At 40.7% G+C, this 24284-nt stretch overlaps 1 protein-coding gene across 1 annotated transcript in view; it reads left to right on the top strand.

Annotated features, from left to right (window-relative positions):
- Nucleotides 1–24284, top strand: part of lrrc7 (leucine rich repeat containing 7) — a gene marked incomplete at its 5' end in the record, with an annotated part of 88872 nt that overhangs the window by 14308 nt on the left and 50280 nt on the right. The window contains 3 exon segments of the mRNA XM_080430763.1: nt 16543–16745; nt 21370–21487; nt 23308–23386. Of these exon segments, the coding sequence (XP_080286889.1) occupies nt 16543–16745; nt 21370–21487; nt 23308–23386 (400 nt within the window).

The following is a 24284-nucleotide window of genomic DNA, read 5'->3' as shown; positions in this document are numbered from 1 at the left end:
ACTTTACGAACAATTACCATACCTTTAGGCCCAAAAACCCGAGACAGTATCATAACGTGCTTAATGTCCTCAAAGTCACGCACTCAACAAGCTTTGAACTGAGCAGATTGGACCTTCCGTTCCAGAGATAATGGCCAAAACAACTTGAAAACGGCCACTTTTGCCGGTTTTCGATCGCGATTTTCGATTGAGTTTTGGTCATTGTCGCCCGTTTTTCTTTAATAACACAGGCTAGGAAGGTCGTACGGCGACAAACTAGATACCTGAGGAAAGTTCACTTTGAGCTGCATCCAACACATCCACTGCCATTTCCGTCAGCTTTACCGATAGGCCGCAAGGGGCAGTTGAAATTTCTTTTTGGGTTTGAAAAAAAAAAAAAAAAAAAATCAGTCTGGAGAGGGCACTTTTTTACCGACGGGTAAAAGGGCAGGGGCTGAAGCCCCCTTTCATGTCTATGTGTGCACGTGCATGCTTAAGATAACCCGATGAAGGTCTAAGACCGAAGCGTTGTTATATTTCCATTAAGGGAAATTCTTGCATTTGAAGACAGTGTCTGTGTGGGAGTTTTTTCTGTTACTATGTTTGGGACCCGCTTTGTCTTCTCCTACGCACCTATTGCCTTTGTAGATGTACAAAATACTTGCTTTCCAATGTCAATTGTCAAGGACCCCCAAATCAATATGTATTTGACTGTGGACCCCTATTTGTAAAGGTAAAAAATAATTAAATAGCCGAAGAATAAAACAGGGTTAAAGGTTTTTGTCCCATTTTGCTGGGAACCCCCTCACAGACCCCTGGGGGTCCCTGGACCACTGAGCTGGTAATACAAACCAATTTAACAATCTGATTGTGTGTATTTGAATTACAGAAATGTACATGTATGTTCAGAATTAGGGAGGGTCACGGCAGTCTGTCGCACTGACACGCAAAAACATACTGTAATGTAGGCCTATAGCCTATACAGCGGGGCTCTGCAGGATTCTAGCCATATACAGTATAAGAGTGTCTGTGTTGTCTGCGTGTCCGGAGCAAATCTCGCAAACCACTGGACCAATCAGTGCCAAAGTTCTTGTGCACACTGCCAATAGGCCACAGAACTACCTAAAGACACTTTTGTTTTTTGTTTTGTTTTTACAAATGTTTCATGCTTAACTTTCATTTGTGTAATGGATGTCAATGGGACTTTGATCGGGCTGAAACTTTGCCCAAATTTGCACTCATGCAGCGTCATAGATATGTCATAGAATAGATGACTGACATCTGGTGTCACAGGCTGCCCACATGAAGTCCAAGCTCCACATTGATCCACACGATTTGATTTGTAGGTCATTTATGTACTTTTTATGTACTTTTCAATGTGTTAATTGTCCAAAGATTGTCTGCAGACAATTGTCTCCAGAAATTCAATATTAATATTAATGTCATGGGAGGTGCAAGTCCAGTCTGTTTCTACTTTCCAGTTTGACAGAGAAGCTTGAAGCTTACAAAAAGAAACAGAAAGGATATAAATAAAATGTATAAACACATAGTGATTGTATAGACACATAGTGACTCCATAGATGGATGAAAAAATGAAAAAGTACCAATATCTTAGCACACTTCGAGTACAGGACTGCAGCTTCTTTCCCCCCCTTTCATCTATTGAAGTTCTAGGACCTTGCATTGGCTTACTTGGACTCAGATGTGAGAAAATTGTGTCTTCTAGTTGTGTCCAAGACAAACAAAAGACAAAAAACTAACAAACAATAAACTTGTTTAGAGCCTGGTTAGGGGTTCCATGTGCTACGTTTTGGCTGCCCCTAATTAACACACTGCATCTTATCGACGATCTTAGATGATCGTTAGGATGAACGTGAGCATAAAATGCACTTCTCCAGAATAGAAGTCAGTACCATTTGACTGTCCTTATGATCTACATCAGCCACAACCTAAAGTTAAACAATGTGTTGCAAGTTGCAGCAACCACTTGCAACAGAAACCCCGAACTGCCCCGACCTGCGCCGGTGCAATTCAGACCTGCAATTTCTCTCTGCAATGTAATGCAATGGTTTTGTTGCATCACCGGTCATTGGTGTGGACTGGGCTTTAGTTCAGTTAATTTACTGGTCCCATCTGGTGTGATCCTCTCCTCTACCTCTTCTTTCCTCTATCCTAATACAATCTCTCCTCTCCTCCACTGCCTCTGAGCGTTAGACTACCGTAGGTGCTGGGACACCAGCATGGCAAGGTGACCTAAAATATTGCACACACACACGCACACACACGCACGCACGCACACACGCACGCACGCACGCACGCACGCACGCACGCATGCACGCACGCACGCACACACAGACACACACACACACACACACACACACACACACACACACACACACACACACACACACACACACACACACACACTGTGCATTGTACAGATTAGTCATTGCCAACCTCCTCCCAAATTTAAAAGTGTCTTTCTACCTTCCCCTCCTGCTTCAGTCCACTTTCTGTAGTCACCTGGAATCTCACACACATCTCTCTGTTTCATGGTGTACCAGACTGTTATGTACTGTATTACAACCGCAATAGCTGGAATATAACATTTTACCAGAGTTGTTGTGTATGTATGTAAACCGACTGATGTTGTGTATAGCAGAGGTGGATCTTTACTATAACTTTATAACATCGAGATATTGATATTTGAATAGCTCACCCTGGACTGTGTACTCTGTTCTATAACCCTGTCACGGCCGGCCAACCCCCACTGTTTGCCTGGGTAGAGTGTAGACAACCATGTGCCTCTTTTTGGGTACGAATGTTGTCACCAGCCACTTCTTTTCACCTGACTGACAGCAAAGAGTCACCCCAGTCACCCAGTGTACTTTCGTGAAACTGATTTATCTCTCATTACGAAATTCTGTGAATAGCAGCCACAGTGGCATGGATAAAATATGAATTCACCATCATTCACCTCTAGCGTCAGATAGTTCCAAACCTTCAAACAACCTGGTGAATTCCTGTTTCCACCTTTTATCTTTTACTGAAAGCTTAAGACCTTCACAGGACATTTATTTTCAGGGTTGTAGGCCGTCCAATTACTCCAGCCAGAAAGCCAGAAAGAGCTGATGCACGATGTACAATATGACATTCTGGAGCCTGAAATTGATGAAGAAGGTGAGGTGAGGTGACCATGCAGAGAGGAAACACAAATCTCATGTTAGATTCAAGATGGCCTGTGTCTCTTTCTCTTGGGAGGAGGGCAAGCTACAGGGAGAGAAAAGAGACAGACAATGAGTGAGAGAGAGCAGTCAAAAAGAGAGAAACAACAAGACGGGGTCCAATCATCTATGATGTATCTGCAGCATATTACTCCACGTGTGGATCTGACCCCCATTGTTTTCCATGTTAAAGTTAAATATTGAATATATACAGTATATGTTAAACACATAACACATAATAACACAAAATAATTATAAATACATGCAGCAGGTATTTCCTTGGCCTACTGGTGGTGTGCACAAGAAATGTGGCGCTGAAAGATTGGTCCAGCAGACGGGTAGACACAAAGACAGACAAGACCCTCTTCTAGACGGCTCTCCTGCAACAGAGCCACGCTGTAAAAAAGAAAGAGGAACGAGAGAGAGAGAGAGAGAGAGAGAGACGTGCCAGGGCGTCTGAGGCAGATTTGGGCCAATGGGCACGCTCCTGGAAGAACAGAGCAGAAAAAAAATAAAAGATTGGCCTGGAAACATGAGCGGTAGAAAGAGACACAGACTGGAGGAGAAAGGACAGGGGGGGGGAGCGAAAAAAGACTCAAATATAGTCCATATCCCTGAGAGCTGAGCCCAACTGTAACGGAAACCTTCTGATTATGCTGCTTCACAGCTTTTTAAGAACAGTTGCACAATTGCAGCCTTCAGATGAATAATCATATGAGCCACTATCTGCTTCGTATATCGGTCAATATTATTCATGGGTAGTCTGAATGTTGCACCTCCCCTGATAATACAATCCTTATGGTATCTTTTTGTGAATGAACACTACCTCCATTGCTTTTCACTTTAGATTTTGCATGGGTTTATCTACTGTAGGAATGGGCAATACCATGATCTATAATGTTTAGACAATCAAACTGAGAATTGTTGAGAAGAGATGTTATGGCCCTTCATCTAAATAAGATATGCATTTCCCTTAGTGATTCAGTCTGTTTAGCAGCTGGGATATGTAAACATCATGTTCCATAATCCCAAAAAGTTATTATATGTATTTAAAAAAACACACCAATTGAGTGGGAATAGCATCACTCCCACAGAAACAAAATGCAAGACTGTAGCTCAGATTCACATATTTATATTACATTAATATTATATTAGAAGCTAGGCCAAAACGTGTTAACAAACTGATCTACAGTAGCAAAATTATGCAATCATTTCAGCATTTCAAAGTTATCTGTCTCTGCAATAGTCCTTGATATTTGAAACTGAATACCAGAATGAGTTTTCAGGATTCTGTGTGAGTCAGTGTCGACTCTTACCTTCATTAAAACTCTGAAGAAGACTTCATGTGATGTCAAACCCGGCCTGCATGGAATAAAAGCCTGAGAGTATTTACAGTACTACAACCTGCGATGGTCATTTAAGCGCTCCCACCTTTCTCACCTTTAATTAGTCCATTAGCTATTTCAACCATTTATAGGCTGAGTCTTGTTTTTATGCATCTTTAAAACATACTTGTTCTTTTGTCCTGTGTGGGAACCGAAATAAGGTGTTTAATTTAAACACTTTTTCAATTAAACAAAAGTTTTTTTCGATATATTTCACTGGTATATTTTTCACAATAACTCGCAATAACCGCATACATTTTTTTTGACAACTTTTTAACACTATTTTTAGTTGCGAGTGTCTGCCCCTGACACTCGCGCCAAAATGACACGGGCACCGGAAATGTATTTATTTATTCATTTTAATGACAATTATTATTTTTTGACAATGTAGTTGTTGCTTTCCAAAATATCTTGGCACTAGGACTTTGCAGCATTCGTTTTGGATCAGTACTACTTCTGTGGCTTTGTTTCAAACTGAATTATGGGAATCGCAGTTCTATCACAATATGAACAGACGCTGTTACTGTATGTGTCGCCAAAAGACTACTAAAATGAATGTTTGACTTTAAACATGGTCCTGATCTTTAAAAAGGCTTGAAACCCTTTTGAAGCCTTATGTCATTGTGAACGTGTAGCCTATTGGTGTGGTCGTGTACACATGTGTGTATGTGCATGGCTGTGATTCCAATGCTTTTATGTGTGTATTGTATAATTTTTATGGTCACTGCATGTTGTTATTGAAGGCAGTGCTTATTTTTAGTGTCAATAATATAAGGGTCAGTGGTTCTTTTACACAGCCCACCTGGAGCCACTGTGGACAGCAGATTGGACCAGTTACATGCATGCTAAACAAACTACATACCACATGATGTACTGTAATTCAGTTAGTTTGAGTTATTTCAGGAAAGTTGCACAGTCCTCTTCGCCTCAGCTGCTTACAGTATGCTATTATGAGAGAACTTCAGTTTTATATAGTATGAGTATGCAAACTAAGTTGTGTTATGACGACGCCACCACTACCAAAAGAGCTGGTCATCCAAACAGTGAATCACTGGTTGCAACCACACTCTATGCAGTTGGTTTTGAAGACTTTACAGCATGTCCTACAATGAGGTTACAATCAGTACCTACACAGCAAAATCCTCCTAATTCACCTCTGAGCGTGGAAAAACCTAGTTTAACATTGAGGATTTAGCCGTGTATAGTGTCTCTCAAAAGTTGGCAGATGAAATACCCAATACCTAATCTGGCCACAATAATAGCAGGCATCCTATATTGTAGGTTGGTTGGTTGGTTAGTTCTGCTGGTCTGATCTGGAAAAGTCTTGAAATCTTAATGCAAGGTTATTATATTTCTGGTTTCTGATCAGCTGCTGTTATAACTTATTGTTCTTCTATTCTACATTAGTATAGGGTGGCCTAAATCATATAATATATGGAAAAATATATGAATATACATACTCTACATGGAGAGGGGTAGATGCTTCTATGGAAGCCCATTTCTGCCACTGAATAAATGCCCTTTTCTTTATATCTTTGCATTGTTTTCATGCAATTGGGACTTGATATTCTGTTGTTGTTGTTGTTCTGAGTGTTCTTTCTGCACAAATATGAGTTAAGTGCCTGATACACATACCGGTATGAACTTTTGAATCTTCCCCATGGGCAGAATTTAAAGCGGTTTTGGAGGTGCGCTCTATAGAGGCCCCTCAGTCATACCAGTTTGGATATGATTGGGTGGTGCTTTAAAAAAGTTTTTACCAAAAGACACAGTGGAAATTCTTGGGCGCACCACAATGATGTGCTAATTTATTTCCCAATTGTATTTGTCAATTCATTCCTCCCAATGCTTGCCTGGTGGGGGCACTACGTCCCCCCACCAGGGGGACGTAGTGCCTCCGTCCTACTCGTCCCGTTCAATTCCCTGCTGACAGGTGCCACCCCGGAGTACGTGCAGTGACAAAGATTGTCACTGCCTGGCTTCCCTGGCCTGAACACAGCCACGTTCAGACAGACACTCGGCATGTCGGATGCATGTAGATTCAAACCCCCCCTATGTGATGGTGCAACTAAATGAAAAGGTTAGGCGCACCGTTGCAAGTTGTGCAACCAGTGTCAAAGTCAATCTGCAGCCCTGTATTCCCTGGTGGAAACAGGCTTCTGTACACTTTTGTGCTTAATGAATAAGGGCAAGTTATAAAAGGAATCCTATGCAATACACTCATACAACTGTGTGAGGAACATCAGTGTCACCCCAAATGTTCTGCTCTCTTTTCAACGTTCATTGCAGTGAAATTACATCCTAGAGTCATGTACAGTAACAGTAGCGTGGCATGTCATTACCAGTTGTACTGTCTTCTGCTCTCTCTCTCTCTCTCTCTGTCATACAAATTCCATCTTTCTGTCTGATTGCTGTCATTCACATTTCTCTGTAAAGTCTGAATGTTAAGTTTGTGTGTCAGTTATGTTTGTGTCAGCAGTCAAAGGCTGTGATTTGTAAGTGTCTGGTTTTCACCGGCACACAGAGTCAACGTTAGCAGCACACAAAGCTTACATTAGCACGTTAGCACATCATTGGTTGCCCATCTTGCCCATCTTTCGCCGCAGGCTGAAAAACTACCCTTCCTCTTCGCCTTGCCTACTTGTTGTTAACTAGTTGTACAAGGTCTTGTTTTATTGTTTTACTGGATCTTGTTTATTCTATACACTTATTGGTTTTAGCTCTTGCTCATTTGATTTTCCTATTTGTCTCTTCTGTTTAAGAAAGTAGGTAGCTGATATATTGCACTTTTACCTTAGCGCTAGGTACAGTATACTCTTAGTTGCTTGTTTTAGAAGAGAATGCACGGAAGACTTCTGGTGATTAGTAGTTTCGTTCCCTACCTATGTTGAATGCCCTTATTGTAAGTCGCTTTGGATAAAAGCGTCTGCTAAATGACTGTAATGTAATGTAATTGGTGATGTGTAGGCATTGTTCAAGATACATGTCACTGTTGTTGAATGTAAAAGGATGAAGGAAACTAATTCTCCCAGTAAAGTAAGACTGAATTGTTTTCAATTTACATTTTAAGATGTAGTCTATTATATGTACAGGGTATATGTAGGGGATCAAGCCAGTTAATAGACTTACAAGTCAGGTTCTAATTACTTCACTCAACTAGAGATATTTAATTTAGCTAACTCTCTGAAAGCCTTTTTAATTGCACATGGAAGACGTGCCGTTTTTTCTTTCTTTACACATTGTGCTGTGAGTTTTCAATAGCAAAATCAGTTAATGAGCTTGATTGAAATGAAATGTATGTCTTCATAAAGAACAATTAAATTCTCACACAGTTAGTTCATGCATGCTAGAACAATAACATACATATGCTGAATAGATCAATATAGCTTGATTCTTCTTACATGAGATCAGCATTCAGTACTGCTCCCAGAAATCCAGATTAGGGCATCTCTTATTGCTGTCCTAGAATCAACCTGCCCCTCTCCTTCACCATGTGCTACTGATTTTAACACATTGGGTGCCAGAGGTTTATTCAAATATTATACGCTTAGTGCCGGCTATTCTTCCATCCACTTACGTTGATACGTTTCGTGCTGTAGAAGCCCCGACGCGGAAGTGCATGTAAACAAAGCGTGCGTGCAAGACGGCGGAGGGTCCCGACTAACGCCTGGAACAATAATATTTCTAACGCGATCCTCCATTGCAGTGATCGCCGATCGAAAACGGCTCGCTTCCGCCACGTTAAAAAGAAAGATATTAAGCTTTTAGTCAAGGAGATAACATTGGAAAGGCCGACTGGAAGGATTTTTGACATGGATCCACATCCGGCCTCTCCTTCTCAGAAACTCCTTGGATGATCCCAAAGTTTCGTTAGAGCGCCCCACGTGGGTGTGTGTGTGTGTGTGTGTGTGTGTGTGTGTGTGTGTGTGTGTGTGTGTGTGTGTGTGTGTGTGTGTGTGTGTGTGTGTGTGTGTGTGTGTGTGTGTGTGTGTGTGTGTGTGTGTGTGTGTGTGTGTGTGCGTGCGTGCGTGCGTGCGTGCGTCTGTGTGGGCATCAGTGTATATGAGAGAGAGCGTGTGTATGCGTGCTTGTGCCTGTGTGTGTTTTTGTGTACTGTATAAATAGACAGTGCAAAAAACGCAAGCTATTCTTGTCCCCCCCACACACACACACACCGTGTAGAGTACTAAAATATATGAGCAACCTCCATCTTCTCCCATATTGGCTAATATAAAAATCTCCGGTGTGTGTGCATGTGCGAGCCAGGAGGCCTGGGACAAGATCAGTAAACCCAATCATTCACAGCTTCACAAAATATATCTTTTTAAACCTGTGAAGAGGAGAGACAGAGAGAGAGAGAGAGAAAACAAAACAAAACCGTGGCTGTCATGAAGCTCTTGCTCAGCCATTATGAGTGTGCTATAAACCAGAGACCATGTCGTTGCTGTCGGGCCCAAACCGTCTTATCTCCATATTTAAACGTTTTAAGGTTTTTCTTTCTCCCCGTAAATTCCCCTAGTTCATCATACAAGAGTCAAGTGTCACACAAAAGTAGTGAAAATAGCCGATCTACAAGCTCACAACCCGTCGCGAGTAAACATGTTATTAAAATAATAATAAAAAAGCAACGGTTTTAAACATACAAGGTTTCCACTCGACAGCAACGATTACTGTAAAACATCACCAAATGTAGACCAGCTGCCCACTCAGTGCTGAGTTACTGTTAGAAAGAGACAGACAGACAGAATTTTGGTGTAAAAATACACCCAGATCCTGTGAGACTATCTCTATGGCAGTGGTTACTATGGTGACAGTGAGGCTGCATGTGAGGGGACCTGGGGAATTCACCCTCTGGATCTGCTGAAGAGCATGTGTTCCCGCACACATGCACACACACATGCACACACACACACACACACACACACACACACACACACACACACACACACACACACACACACACACACACACACACACACACACACACACACACACACACACACATATACACACACACACACATACACACATACACGGGCGCGTGCGCGTGTGTGCCATAGACCGTAAAAATGAATGGACAAAGTGACGCCATTGGTTTCTACAGACCGTAAATTAAGCCTATTTTTCAGCGATTTCAAATCCGCCATCTTTCTATATCCGGTCCGAAATGCTAACGGAAATGAATGCTATTGGCTGCAACCGCGACAAATAGCGACATCTGCTGGGCCATTAATAGGAACAGGAGGCTGAACGAGAACCCGGAAGTGAGCTTCAATTCCAGCGAAGGGGGTTTGCCCTTGGTGTGTGCACATTGATACACAGCTTTTAATTAAAGGAATATTTCACTTTTAAACACTTCTGGGGTCATTTTTACATCTACTCTGGCTTTTGTGTGCACCCCAGATAGCTTTTAAGTTGCTTGATTCAATATTTAGATATTTGATTAAATGAATATCAACTATCAAAATATTGAATCAAGCAACTAAAAAACTATCTGGGTTGCACACAAAAGTCAGAGTAGATGTAAACATGACCGCAGAAGCTTTTAAAGTAAAGTGCAATACCGTTTTGTAATGCTGAGAGGGGGTGGGGGGGTGACATGGGTGCAGAGGAGATGAAGATGAGTCGGATACATCTGATGGATGAACTTGGGATATGGAAACATAATGGAGCACGCTAAAGTCCTTTGTGTGTGTACGTGTGGCGTGTGCGTGCGCGCGTACTGTATATATGATGCCAGATTTCTCTTTGCACCTTGATCTTTTGTATGGTTCTACTAGTTTTATGAGAACAGAGGCAATCGTGTGTGTGTGTGTGTGTGTGTGTGTGTGTGTGTGTGTGTGTGTGTGTGTGTGTGTGTGTGTGTGTGTGTGTGTGTGTGTGTGTGTGTGTGTGTGTGTGTGTGTGTGTGTGTGTGTGTGTGTGTGTGTGTGTGTGTGTGTGTGTGTGTGTGTGTGTGTGTGTCTATTGCTTGACAAACACATTTTCATCTGAAAAATGTTTCAGTTAAAAATATCCGTCCAGCTGCATGGTATGAATTAGGCAGTACGTAGTAAGTTAGGCAGAATAAAAAGTAGCAAATTGATCTAAATGACCACAAAATGTATCAGATATTTAAAAAAAAAAAGAAGTAACTCAGGATTCTACAGTGTTGTCTACTTTGTCTGTCATGTTTTTTCCATAGCAGTAGCTTCAGCCAACAGAGCAAACCATACTCTGTACTCTGGTTTGTCTTTCCAGTCGCGTACATTTGTCCTACTGTACATCAAATTAGTTGAAGTATATATAGCTTGCAGAAATGGAAATTCAAAATATATTTCAAAGATATTTTAAAATATTAGAGGTTCGAGGCGTATCGGGTTTGTTTATGGTTACGTCTGAGTCATAGTGACACGGCCATGGTCTTACCTATATACTGTATATGCATATCGAGTTTGTTTATGGTTATGTCTGAGTCATAGTGACGTGGCCATGGTCTTGCCTATACTGTATACTGTATGTGCGTATTGGGTTTGCTTATGGTTCCCAGTGAGCCATAGTCGTCTATTAGACCTCCCGTCTAAAACTGGGTTATAATTGGTCTAAAAGTGAAAGTTTTTTCAACGTCTATTCTTAGCCTAGATGTTGATTAGCTGTTTTTTAAGCGTCTATATTTAGACCGTTTATATTATAGACGTCATTTCAACGGCTATGATATAGACGGTCTATATATAGACGCTTAAAAAACAGCTAATCAAACACAGTATCACTTTTAGACCAATTATAACCCGGTTTTAGCCTAGCCCTTAGACGTATTTTAGATGTCTAATAGCCCCAAAAATGCTCAGTGGGTTATGTCTGAGTCATTGACGTGGCCATGGTCATGCCGATATACTGTATGTGCATATCGAGTTTATTTATGGTTATGTCTGAGTCATACTGACGTAACCAATTTTAGTAAAGGATATTTTCGTGAACAGAAATGATAAACACCTTATTTTCACGGCTTTCAGGGGGTGTATTTCCAGAATCTATAGACTCTATCTGGCTATGCGAGACTAGTCCCAATAGCTCTCCCACTGGGTTTCCTGTATGTCCCAGTAGCTCTCCTACTGGTTCCATTCTTTTGGCTCTGGCTCTGTGTGATTTGCACTAGGCCTATGGTTTAGTGCAGGGGTGGGCAGCTTTGATGATGGAGAGGGCCACTTTGCATATGTACTGTCGGGCCATTCTATGTAACACAAAAGTAGCAAAAATAGCAGATCTACAAGCTCAAAACGCACCGCACTACGACGCGTTTTAAGCTTGTAGATCTGCAATTTTTTAATTGGAATCCTGATTTTTTCTTTTGCTATATTTTTGAATTGGAATCCTGAAAAGTAACATTTTTATTTAATTTTGAATGCATGTAGTTATACTTATGTTAACTTTATGAACTTAAATACAAATACATTGGACATAAAAAAGACAATATACTTTTAATACTAGTCATTAAGCTACTAATATAGACTGTAATATAGAAGTAATTAAAGCGGGTCATGTTTGCAAGTGTAACAGCTGAAATCAATAATATATCAGTATTCCGATATTAACCTGCGGGACGCATTAAGTGAAGGTGGGGGCCGCATGTGGCCCCCGGGCCGCCAGTTGCCCATGTTTGGTTTAGTGTGTACTCTATATTAATTCAACTGTGGTGACAACACTGCTGCCATTGCCATAGAAGAAAAAATAATAGAATATACAACTGACCCCTATTTCTGCCCAGAACCGTAATAAGAATAAAATGTGGAGGATTCATGTATTTATCATAGTGATTCAACTAAATAAAACCAGTCTGTCCTTTTGCTGCATATTTCATTGATTTCTGTCAAATAACAGCAACAAGATCATTGCCATAGTAGAAAAAGATGAGCAGCAGAACAGTGTTTCTGACTGCATTTGTATTAGTGATGTTGTTTTTATTTACCAGTTTGGACTGTGACATCTGATCTATATCTGATCTATATCTATAATAAACTCTGGATTGATGAGGATGTAATCATTTGTGAAGCCATCATGATGTCATATTTGTTGGTATTACCCACAGATCCATAATGATTAGCCTAATTATTATAGATTTAAACATTTTGCCAAATACTGTACACGTAGCCTTATTATACCAATTTGGGATAAAAAAAGAAAGAAAAAAGATTTGATTTTGAACCTGGCAGAACCTGTATTTTGCTTCAGGGTCTGGGAACGGGCACAGTTGGTTTCAATGGTTATTGGTTACAGTTTGTATAGATAGATGCAGTAGGTGGTGGCTCTCTGGAGAATCAGCGGTCTGCCTACAGTATCTGATCTCAGCAGCTTTTAAACACACAAGAGAGGACAGCGTGTTCTCACAATACTATCAGCAGCCTATCCAGCCATCTAAAGTGGTCCCGGTCGTACATTGTGCACATGTGTGTGTTTGCCTGTGTATTCTCAGGATCTGATAAAGCAGCAGGCCCTTATCTCAAAGGTTCCTGGTGTCCCTCTGCTCTCTCTGCTTTCTCCTTATGCACTTCTCACCCATTCACTTTTCATGTCCTTTTTTCTCGCCTCTGCTATCCTTCTTTCTCCTCTCTTTCTCTCCTCCTCCTGTCACCTAGTTGTTTTTCTCCTCCTCACCACCCCCTTTTCCTCCCTTATATAATTCACGCCTTATACCTCCCTATTAGGGCTGGGCAATTAACCGAAAATATATCGAAACCGATATTTACAACCAGTAAGTAACCGACTTAATATTGCTCATGTACTGTACATATTCCGAATAATCGAGAAGCAGTAAAAAAAAAAAGTCTGATTAACCACTTAACTCTATATTATACTTTGTTTTCCGTTGGTGGGGTACACATGAAAATGGCCGTTCTATAAGTGGGGCGACAGTGGCTCAGGGGTAGAGTGGCCGGATGGCAACCGCAGGGTTCCCAGTTCGGTCCCGGGCTCCCCCAGAGTGTCGAAGTGTCCTTGAGCAAGACACTGAACCCCTAATTGCTCCCGATGAGCAGGTTGGTGCCTTGCATGGTTTCCTCCGCCATCGGTGTGTGAATGGGTGAATGTAATGCACAATCTATGTAAAGCGCTTTGGATAAAAGTGCTATATAAATGCACCATTTACCATTTACAAGCTTGTAGATCTGTTATTTAATAATACGTTATGAAATAATCGTGACATTGATTTGAAGTCCTATCAGCCAGCCCTATACTCCCTCTACTCTTTCTCCTCATCTCTCTCATCAATTCCGTTCAATCTCCTGCGCTTTATTCCCTTCCAGGGTCACTTCAGCCAGATCCAAAAGGAAATTGAAGTGGCGTTCAGATAACCGACAACTCATCCTGTGTTCTACTTCAGTAAATTGAAAATATAGAAATTCATGTGCCACGTGCTGCTCATTGAGTGCTTGGTGCTGGATTGCAAAGGAGCAGTCTTAAATTTCCAGATGATCTGAAAGTCCTCGTTCTAGGATGCGCTACTTATTTTACACGTGTTCATTCAGTCACCAGAGTTGTTGTGAGCTTGAGGTTGTTTGTATGTCTGTGACCAGACATAGTGTTTAACTCGTGTTTGATATTGTATGGCTATGATGATGTTAATATGTATGTTTATAATAATATTATAAACAGATAAACAGATATATTATATCGGTAATTCTGATTGGCTATGATTGGCTTTCAAAGTTTTGCGGGAGCGGCCCGTTTTGCACAAAATCATGAACACAGTATCCGATTGTCATGATACTTCGCACACACACTGCCAGTAGGCCAAGGAAGAACCACCACACGGCTTCATGGTGGCGCTATAACAGCTCGCTTCACGGTTTGGCCTATACCTCTTGAATCGTAGGTCGTACAATCTAAATATTTTTTTTCTCCATGGATTCCTTGGATTATGACACAACTCCACACATAGAGATTTGTGCCAGACTACATTTTCAGTAATTTTGTGCATTTTCTTCTAAACACACTTTTGGCTACTACTCCTACAGATTCCGTCCAAAACTCACACAATTTGGTATATTATCTGTGGAGTCATGTGATCAGGACATATCAGTCAGATTATACAGGTTCCATTCCAGTTGGCTATGACTGCCTTCCAAAACTTTGTGGGCCCTGGGTAGGTCTGGCGAGCCAGGTCTGCCTATGTCTATCTCGATCGCGAAACTGTGTTCACTGAGTCTGTGCATAGTCAAGGCTTTCCGTAGTTTTGGATCGTTCACAGTGCTCAGGTATTCTGCCACTGTGTGTTCTCTGTTTAGGGTTAAATTGCATTCCAATTTGCTCTAGTTTTGTGTTGATTCTTTTCAGTGTGTCAGATAGCTTTCTTTTTATTTTCTTATAATTTGGTTTTGTCCAGTAGGTTTTCAGTCTGGAGGCTCTCTCTCTCTCTCTCTCTCTCTCTCTCTCTCTCTCTCTCTCTCTCTCTCTCTCTCTCTCTCTCTCTCGCAGACTTGTACACACAACAACCTTGCATTGAGACTAGTTATTTTTAATACTGTCTGCACACATTGTGCATTGTCAAGTTGATACCATGGGTGTTTTCCGAAGTAACCAGTTTAATGAAGATGTCCCGACTCCCTGCGTCTTTTTGGAATAAAATGTCTCTGGCGTAGCGGCGGGACGTGCGTCTAAAGACATCATTGGTACAGACACCAAATTTGCTGCGTATAATATATTCATGCCACTTTAGGAAAAAGAAAGATAATTTGGCGAACAAACTGGGGAGATTTGTAAGCATTGGAGGTCTGAGTGCTGTCATATTATCTCTGGCAACAGAGGTTATGTTTTCACCCTATTTTGGGTCAAAAAGGTCAAAGGACAAGGCAATCAAGGGCAAGAGCAAAATTACTCACTTATATCAAAAGTGGATATGGCATATTTTAACAGTTGCATAGTGTTGTCAGAGGTATGCAATGAGTGCAGTCTTTCTAGTTCTGCATATTTAGTTAAGTATTTAGTTTAAGTTATATGATAGTCATTTTGTATTTATGTGTCACTGACATCACGTGATTAATGACAAATGTAAAGTCAAAGGTCAAAACTCTTTGGTGTGTCTGCTTTTTACTTTATTGTTCAGATTGTTGACTTGAAATTTTGTACGTATCAAAGAGGAGAGGTGACCTGGTGCGGTTCAGTTAATAATTTCTTGGCCACAAGATATGATGTGCCCACGTTGATTGTCCTGATCTTGTAGCTACAAGATATGAAACATGCCCAGTGCCTACCAGATCCCTATCACATGGCCACTTGTGGCCATGGAAAAGGGATCTCATGGGCATGTCATATATAACTAAGTTAATTGCATCAGGTTCGTAGTTCGATTTAGTTTTATTGATTTTCTTACGTTGTTTCCATTTTTGCTCCTCTTTTCTGTTCTCCCCCCAAGAAGTCACCCCACTGATTGAGAGACACTTGGACATACTGTATATATAAAGCAGTAAGGAGGGAACCTAATGAACTCTGCTTTTGAGCTATAGAAAACAACTATTTATTTTGCATAAAAGTCACACCTATACGGTTAAGGCGCATACCACGGCTCTAAGGCTGTTAAGGCTGCTCTAATGCTCGCTGTCAGGCTGACAGCGAGTTGCGGGTTCAAGTCCCAAGCCCGACGTTCAAGTCCCAAGCCCGACGACCTTTGCTGCATGTCACTCTCCGTCTCTCTCCCTGTTTCCTGTCTCTCTCTCTACTGTATACTATCAATAAAGGCAGAAAAGCCCCAAAAATATATTTTAAAATATAATAACTCACACCTTCAATTGGTGCAGTCGTTAATGCCTAACCATAAAGCTCAGACGTAGGAGCATGATGATGTTTTGTTTTGAGATGTCAAACCCTGCCCATACCCTTGTAACTATGCTATTTTACATGCAGCCAAAATGCTAAACGGTATTTTGCTGTTGAGATACTTGACTATCTATTGACACAATCCCTCTCTCTCCCCCCCCCCACAGTGCAGTGTCTTGAAATGACCACTAAGCGGAAGCTGATTGGCCGGCTGGTGCCGTGCCGTTGTTTCCGCGGTGAAGAGGAAGTGATCTCGGTGCTGGACTACTCCCACTGCAGCCTACAGCAAGTCCCCAAGGAGATCTTCAGCTTTGAGAGAACTCTGGAGGAGCTCTACCTCGACGCCAACCAGATAGAGGAACTACCCAAGGTATCTTCCAGCCCTTCCCCATCACCTGTCCCTGTTTAATGTTTGGTAGCCTTTACCCTAACCCCCTAATGTTACATCTCTGAGGAATATTACTTTTTATAGTAACTCATAGCTGTTGTTGATAACCCATAACAGTAGTTTTCTAATAGTGGACTGATAATTGACTAGGAAAAGTGCTCCTCGGAGCACAGGTCTCCGCCAGGTCAGGTAGGTTATTGTGGGCCAGCAATGTTGGGAATTCGCCATTCCATCAGGATGGAATATGAAAAATCAGACGGATCAGTCTTGATCACTTGACTATAGAGATACTGTGTACCGATGTAGCGCGATGTTGAACATTTGTACGAGTAATATTTAAAGAAAATGTTAGCAAAAATCAGCCTCCTGGTGGTCACTATAATAGGGCAATTTTAAAAGGGTGGCATTTGTTCCTCAACGTAGTGCGAATGTGCGTACAAAGTTTCAGCACAATCGGACACTGCGTTCATGATTTGCGGCATTTTGTTCAAAACAGGCCACTCCTGCAATCTTTAGATGTCAATCTTAGCCAATCATGATGGAATATGAAAAATCAAACAGATCCGTCTTGATCACATGACTATAGAGATGATGTGTAACGATTTGCGTGAAATTTGGATAACATCTGAAGGAGTAATATATATTTTTTTTTTTCATAAGTCGGCCTCCTGGTGAAGTCTAGGGAGTGTTTTACACAGATCTGTGCAGTTATAGGTAAAAACATGAATCGGCCTGTTATAGCGCCACCATGAGGCTGATTTGAACATTTTCAAGTGGCATTTCATCCTCGGCCTAGTGAGAATGTGCATGCAAAATACAACATTTTTAAATCGCACGCTTTGTTCATGATTTGAAGCATTTTGTTCAAAACGGAGCACTCCTGCAAACTTTGGAGGCCCAGAGATTAGCTGTTCACAGACGGATACATGGACGGACGGACGGACAGACAGGGTGCAAACATTCTCGACCATGCCTTTCGGCCTGCCGGAGGCAAATATAGCTGCTGGTTGAGGAGGTTGGATAGTCAAGAGCAGATATTCAGGGAGAGCAAGAAAGAAAAGAACGAAAAATCTGTTTGATAGACAGATGCAGTAGTAGAGGTGTGGGAAATGATCGATGCCGATGGTGGAACAAAAACTGGTTTTTCGGGGCTACTACAGTAGTTGGTCCCAGGTCCCTCATGTGTACAATCCTTGTTCATTCATTATGAAAACCTGAACTCTAAATACATGAGTAACCTCACTATTTGGGCAGCAGTGGTTCACCTGGTAGAGCACCTACCACTACGGCTCAGTCCACAGCTGGCCCGCGTTTGAATCCGACCCGAGGCTCTTTGCTGCTTGTCCTTCCCCATCTGTCTCCTGCCATTTACTCTCTCCAATGTCGCTATTAAATGAAAGCTTTAAAATGCCTCAGAAATATCAACAACAACAACAAAGATACAGCTACATCACGTAGAGCCAGTGACATTGTTTATTTCAGCTGAATCTTGCAATCAAATCATTGATTTTTGACTTCACTCTTAGCTTAAAGGTAGGGTAAGTGATTTACTTTAGTTAAAATAAGTGTTAAATAGCTCTATATTCTGATAGTACTCATTGTTCAGTAAAAGGAGTCTCCATGTCTCTCCAGCTCTTTATTAAAACAGAAAATGCATTTTAAGTGCTCTCTCCTGATTGGCTTACATTTTGTCACCTACTGTACCTGAAAATGTACTTTATTCTGTTTACTAAAGAGCTGGAGAGACCCCTGTGACCGAACAAATGCTCTGTAGCAATGATTACTATCAGAATATAGTACTTTAACCTTTAAAAACAAAACAAAACAAAATAAATCACTTACCCTACCTTTAAACAATCCAGGTAAAGACAGGTGGTATGTTGAGTGTCCGATATGAAAGACTTCATGGACGGAAGTGTTTGAGAAAAGGTTAACTGAAAGGATTAGTAATTTTTAGGGAATTTTATTGATATCCTGCTTGAATTTAAGAGACCATATTGAGTAGTATTTATCAATAGAAACGACATGAATTATTTATGATACCGTATGTAATGATCATGATCGGCAATCTTCAGCAGTACATCTTGCCTGCACATGTGCCTGACAGTGACTGCAAATGACTGACCAAGACATGAGGTGAAAAGAAATTAAGTCAGCTATCCTGAATGTCCTGGGGCTGTGTGGAGTCTGTGCGTGAGCGTGCATGCATGTGTGCAACTGTGCATGTACTCATGTGTGTGTGTGTGTGTGTGTGTGTCCTGCCAAGATTATGTAAGAGCCATTGAAAGCACCAGAGTGAGTGGCCTTAATGCGTGTAGGAGAACTTGGAGTGCTCCTTAAGTGTCTGTAAGTGATTGTGTGTTAAACAGTTGGGTTTAAGAGGCGTGTGTGTGTGTGTGTGTGTGTGTGTAAGAAGGGATAGTGTTAAGAAGGGTTCTTTTGGATGGAGTGAGAGACAATGTTTTGATTCGCACGCACGCATGCACGCACACACACACATGCACACACACACACACACACACACACACACACACACACACACACACACACACACACACACACACACACACACACACACACACACACACAAACTTGCTTATCGATTCCAGTTCTTTGGGGAGAAACATTTAAATGTTGAGATAACAAATATATCTTCATTCTCTAAAGCATTAAGTGAAGTAATAGTATTTACCTTTACTAGTACAAACTGTGTGTATTGGTAGTACTGCGCCATATGCTGAAACCTTTTGTCCTGAACATACTGGTGTTTAAATTAAAGGTAGGGTAAGTGATTTACTTTGGTTAAAATAAGTGTTAAATAGCTCTATATTCTGATAGTACTCATTGCTATAGAGTGTTTGTTCAGTAAAAGGAGTCTCCATGTCTCTCCAGCTCTCTCCATGTCTTTCAGTGCTCTCTCCTGATTGGCTTAAATGTTGTCACCTACCTGAAAATGTATTTATAATCTCTTTACTAAAGAGCTGGAGAGACCCCTGTGACCGAACAAACGCTCTGTAGTGTGTAAATACATATTTAAAAAGAAATTGTTATCATCATCTGGAGGTTCTTTATTGATGTTCTTTGTGACTGGCTAGTCCACTACGCATCATTTTTACATATACTGTATAGAGGACAGTGTGTGTTCTGTTTTATTTTCAACATAAACTAAATAATGTTAAGGATTGGTGAAGGGCGTTGGATATTCAACGTTCTACTTCGGTGCCATTACGGACCTGAATGCTCTGCCGGAGACTGGTGATAGGTTGTAAGGGATCAAAATCTAAAAGCTTTCTTAAGCTTTAAACCCAAGCTTAAGAAATACCTCTTTCCACTTGTGCTCTTGGAAGCGATGACTTTTTTATTTTACTATTACTATTACGATTACTATTTTTGTACTTTCTGTGGACCCGGGCCTGAGCAGCAGTCTGCTTAATGAGTCACTGTATCTACAGTAGGCATTCCTCTCATTCCTTTTGACTATGTATTTTAACAATCTTATTTGTACTTGTATTGACTGAATGGCAAATCAATCAAATCAAAACCAATTGTCTTAAAATGGAATTTGAAGATTTGGAAAGTTGATGCTGTATCATTCACCGTGGATAGCAACAATTATGTACATAATGTATAATATGCACATACTATATATGCATATATATATATATATATATATATATATATATATATATATATATATATATATATATATGTGTGTATATATGTATTACTGCCTTTATTACCACACACCAACTGTATGTGTTACAGTTACCAATTCTATCTTAATTCAACTATTATATTTCTGTAAGTGTGCCATAACATACAGTATCTTCCTGCTCGATGGAGAGCACAATCTGTTATTAACCTCTTTGTTTGTTTGTTTTTGCTTTTACATTAAGAGATTCATTCAACAGTATTCATAGAATAAACAGAACCTGCAATTATTTTCCAAAATATTAAAGGACCACTTCACCCATTTTCTTCATATAATTGGTTCTCACTACTGCTCATTATGAGATGGCACCATTTCTACTATTCAGCCTGTGTCTCAGAGGAGGACTGTGTGGACAGATCAGAAACCTGACTAGTGACTACCACTGACAGGTTTCTGAACTGATTTCAACTCTTGGTTTCAAGTCTTGTTTGAAATTTGGTCATTTCAAACAATTTGTTCTAATTAATAGATGAACAATGGCTTCTATTTCAGCATGCTAACTTTCCAGGAACAGAAAGGCTGTTGTTTCTATTAGCTTAGTTGGAATCACCATCGATGATGTCATTGGTAGGCAGGTTTCTAAACTGTCCAGAGCCTACCACCGATGAGACGCAGACTGAGTTGACGGAAATTGTGCCATCATAGTATCGAGCCTTAGTCCAGCAGGGGCGAGTTCCAAAAGCGGCGCCGGCTTCCGCTTTTGGAACTCGCTGTCTCCATTAATGAGGACCAAATTATATGAAGATAAGGTTGTAAATGGGTAAAGAGCTCTTTTCATTCCTGCATGAATCACAGCCTCCCCCTACTCTCTCTGCCTCTGTACCTTTTTACTAGATGCCTGTGTCACTTCCCTGGCATGTCATAATATACTGTGTTTCTCCTCTGTTTCTATAGCAACTTTTTAACTGTCAGGCCTTGAAAAAGCTGAGCATGCCAGATAACGACTTGTCCTGCCTACCCACCACCATTGCCAGCCTGGTCAACCTCAAAGAGCTGGACATCAGTAAAAATGGTATGGGAGAGCTTATCGACGATGTCGGGTGGAAACCTTCTATGTCCAAAACCGTTTTTTTTATTTAGGAAATAGTATACGAAAGTGAAAATAGCCGATCTACAAGCTCACAACGCGTTAAGATCTTGTAGATCGGCTATTTTCACTACTTTTGTACGATAAGTAGGGGATTCATTTACGGAAAAACATAAAAAGTTGACATATGGAGATTCTGCCTGACAGCGACGTTGTTATATGGGATCTGCTGTAACTGATAACATACTGTACTGCATTGGTTCTCAAAGTGGGGCCTGGAGACCACCAGAGGTCCTTGAGGGGGTTTCAAGGGGTCCCCAGCAAAATCAAAAAATCTAAATCTGTTTAGCCACGTTAACCCTACAGTATACTGTATATACAGTCCATCGGCTGTTTTCAAAAGTATTTAGAAAAACTGTGAACATTTTGGAATGTTTTTGAAACATTTTAACAACCCTGGCATAACATATTTTCAGATGGGGGTCCACGACCAAATATGTATTCATTTGGGGGTCCCTGACATGAAAAAGTTTGAGAACCACTGCTGTACTGTACATACTGTGTACTGTAATATCATGTTGCATATATATATAATTTTTTTCCCACCAACACAGCCAACATTGTTAAAGGTATAGTAGGCAACATTAAGCCTATATTTGAAAAATACCTCTATATATATATTTTGCATTTTTTCCCCTCTATCAGCCACTATATAATGATGCTGGGGTGTTTTCCTGCATTGAAAAACACTCCTCTTTCTGAAATCCGTATTTTCCCTACTATTTAGGTTACACATCCGGGTATCCGGTGCGTAAATTCACGCACGCATGTGCGCATCCGTGCGCGTCCGTGCCCGTGTGAACTTTTTACTTTCGGTTTGAAAACGCTCTCAAACTTCGTTTTGGAGGCACATAATTTACTTTTCAGATAGCGTTTGGATAGAATTTAGTTGTTTAACTTCATATATGTGGTCAATTTGTCATGAAAGAGCCTATTTAAAAATAAAAATTCGGAGAACCGGCAGGGGTGGGCAGTTCCTTGAATTGTATCCGTATAAAGCAACCCATATTCGGCATGGCCCGTTTAGAAGCCTCCTTAACTCTATGGAAGTCCTCCCTGCGACACCCCCTGGTGGTCGGGGAAACGAACTGCAGGAGTTTTTTTCATTGTTTATCTCAGAGTCGCCTACAATCCCTTTAACCAAAAAGAATAGGTCGTCAGTAAAATATGGTATTATTTTCTATTCCTTTCTGTTGTACAACCCATGAATTATCTATTGTTTATTCTTACTATACTGTAACTGTGCCTGAGTGAGTAGTTCTGTATGTCACTATCAATCTTTGCAAGTTTTAGCTAAAAAGACTTGACATTAAAACAAGTTTCATCTGTAAACTTGAGTTCCTTCCCATGTTTCTAATCAAATATAATCTACAAATTGACATGGTAGACGATTAATCCATTAAGCCCGGGAACGCATCTGTGTCATTTTAGATTTATTTGGGCTATTCAAAAATAGCAGAAAAACAAAATAGCAGACAAGCAGAGAAAAAAAAGATTTTTCAAAAATTGCAGATCTACAAGCTCACAGCACGGCACTCGTGCGGCACTCGGTGAATAGCCAAAGAAATAAAAAATGACACAGATGCGTTAAGGTAAGTAGTATAACTGAAAATACATGCATTCTCTGTCTCTCTGTCTCTCTGTCTGTCTCTCTCTCTCTCTCTCTCTCTCTCTCTCTCTCTCTCTCTCTCTCTCTCTCTGTCTCTCTCTGTCTCTCTCTCTCTGTCATATTTTCTGTTTAACAGGAATCCAGGAGTTCCCAGATAACATTAAGTGCTGTAAAGGTCTTTCGGTGGTCGAGGCTAGCGTCAACCCAATCTCCAAGTAAGACAGACTGCTCATTCACACCATGCAGATTAAACTCCTGTCAAATTCCCACTGGAAAGTTATGAGCATTTCAAATACATCTATACACGTTATGAAGCCATCTGTGCAGGCTCATTGACATGTTAATAACTGCATGTATAATAATAATAATATAACATAAAATGAAGTTTAGTCAAATGTGTAGTCACCAGACCAGACTCTACAGCAGTAACATTTTCATGTAAAGGACCCCTGGATGTATTTGCCAGCGGACCCCCATTTTAAAAGATTTTGTGCCAGGGACCCCTGAAGATTTGTGTTAAAACTTTAAAAGAATATTTTTTAATATTTTTTCCTAATAAAAAAAGAATATCAGATCGTTGTGAGCTTGTAGATCGGCTATGTTTTAATAGCTGAAGTATACATTACGGTTAAAGTGGTGAAACCGATTTCGATGCTATTTCAACTAATTTGGCTGGGGACCCCCTGGAACCCCCTCAAGGACCCCGTGGGTGTCCCCGGTCCCCACTTTGAGAACCACTCTTGTCTAACATTTTGCATGCAACGTTTTTGCATGACAGTGCAAATCTTGCTAAAAGAATCTACTGCATGTTGTCTGTTGTTTTTTCTGCCACGAAGTAATCCTGTTGTAACTGATGTCATAAATACTTCAGTACATCAAACACTGATGCTTTATAACCGCTGTCACCACCAGACACACCTAGAAGCATTAAAAAGTAATAGAAGTGTCAGGAGGATTGTAATCAGGTTCCTCTTATCCCTGGCATGCTGTCAGAGACACAGTGCAGCTGTTTATAGCTATAACTACAGTACAGTACAAAGACCATACTGTCTAAGAACAAGCTTTATTCCAGCATATCACTATCAGGTGAAAACCTTGTATGTTTTGCTACTT

This window comes from Gymnoscopelus braueri, assembly GCF_963280865.1.
Source record: "Gymnoscopelus braueri genome assembly, chromosome: 6".
Classification (NCBI taxonomy): Eukaryota; Metazoa; Chordata; class Actinopteri; order Myctophiformes; family Myctophidae; genus Gymnoscopelus; species Gymnoscopelus braueri.
This window is presented reverse-complemented; position numbering and strand designations above follow the sequence as displayed.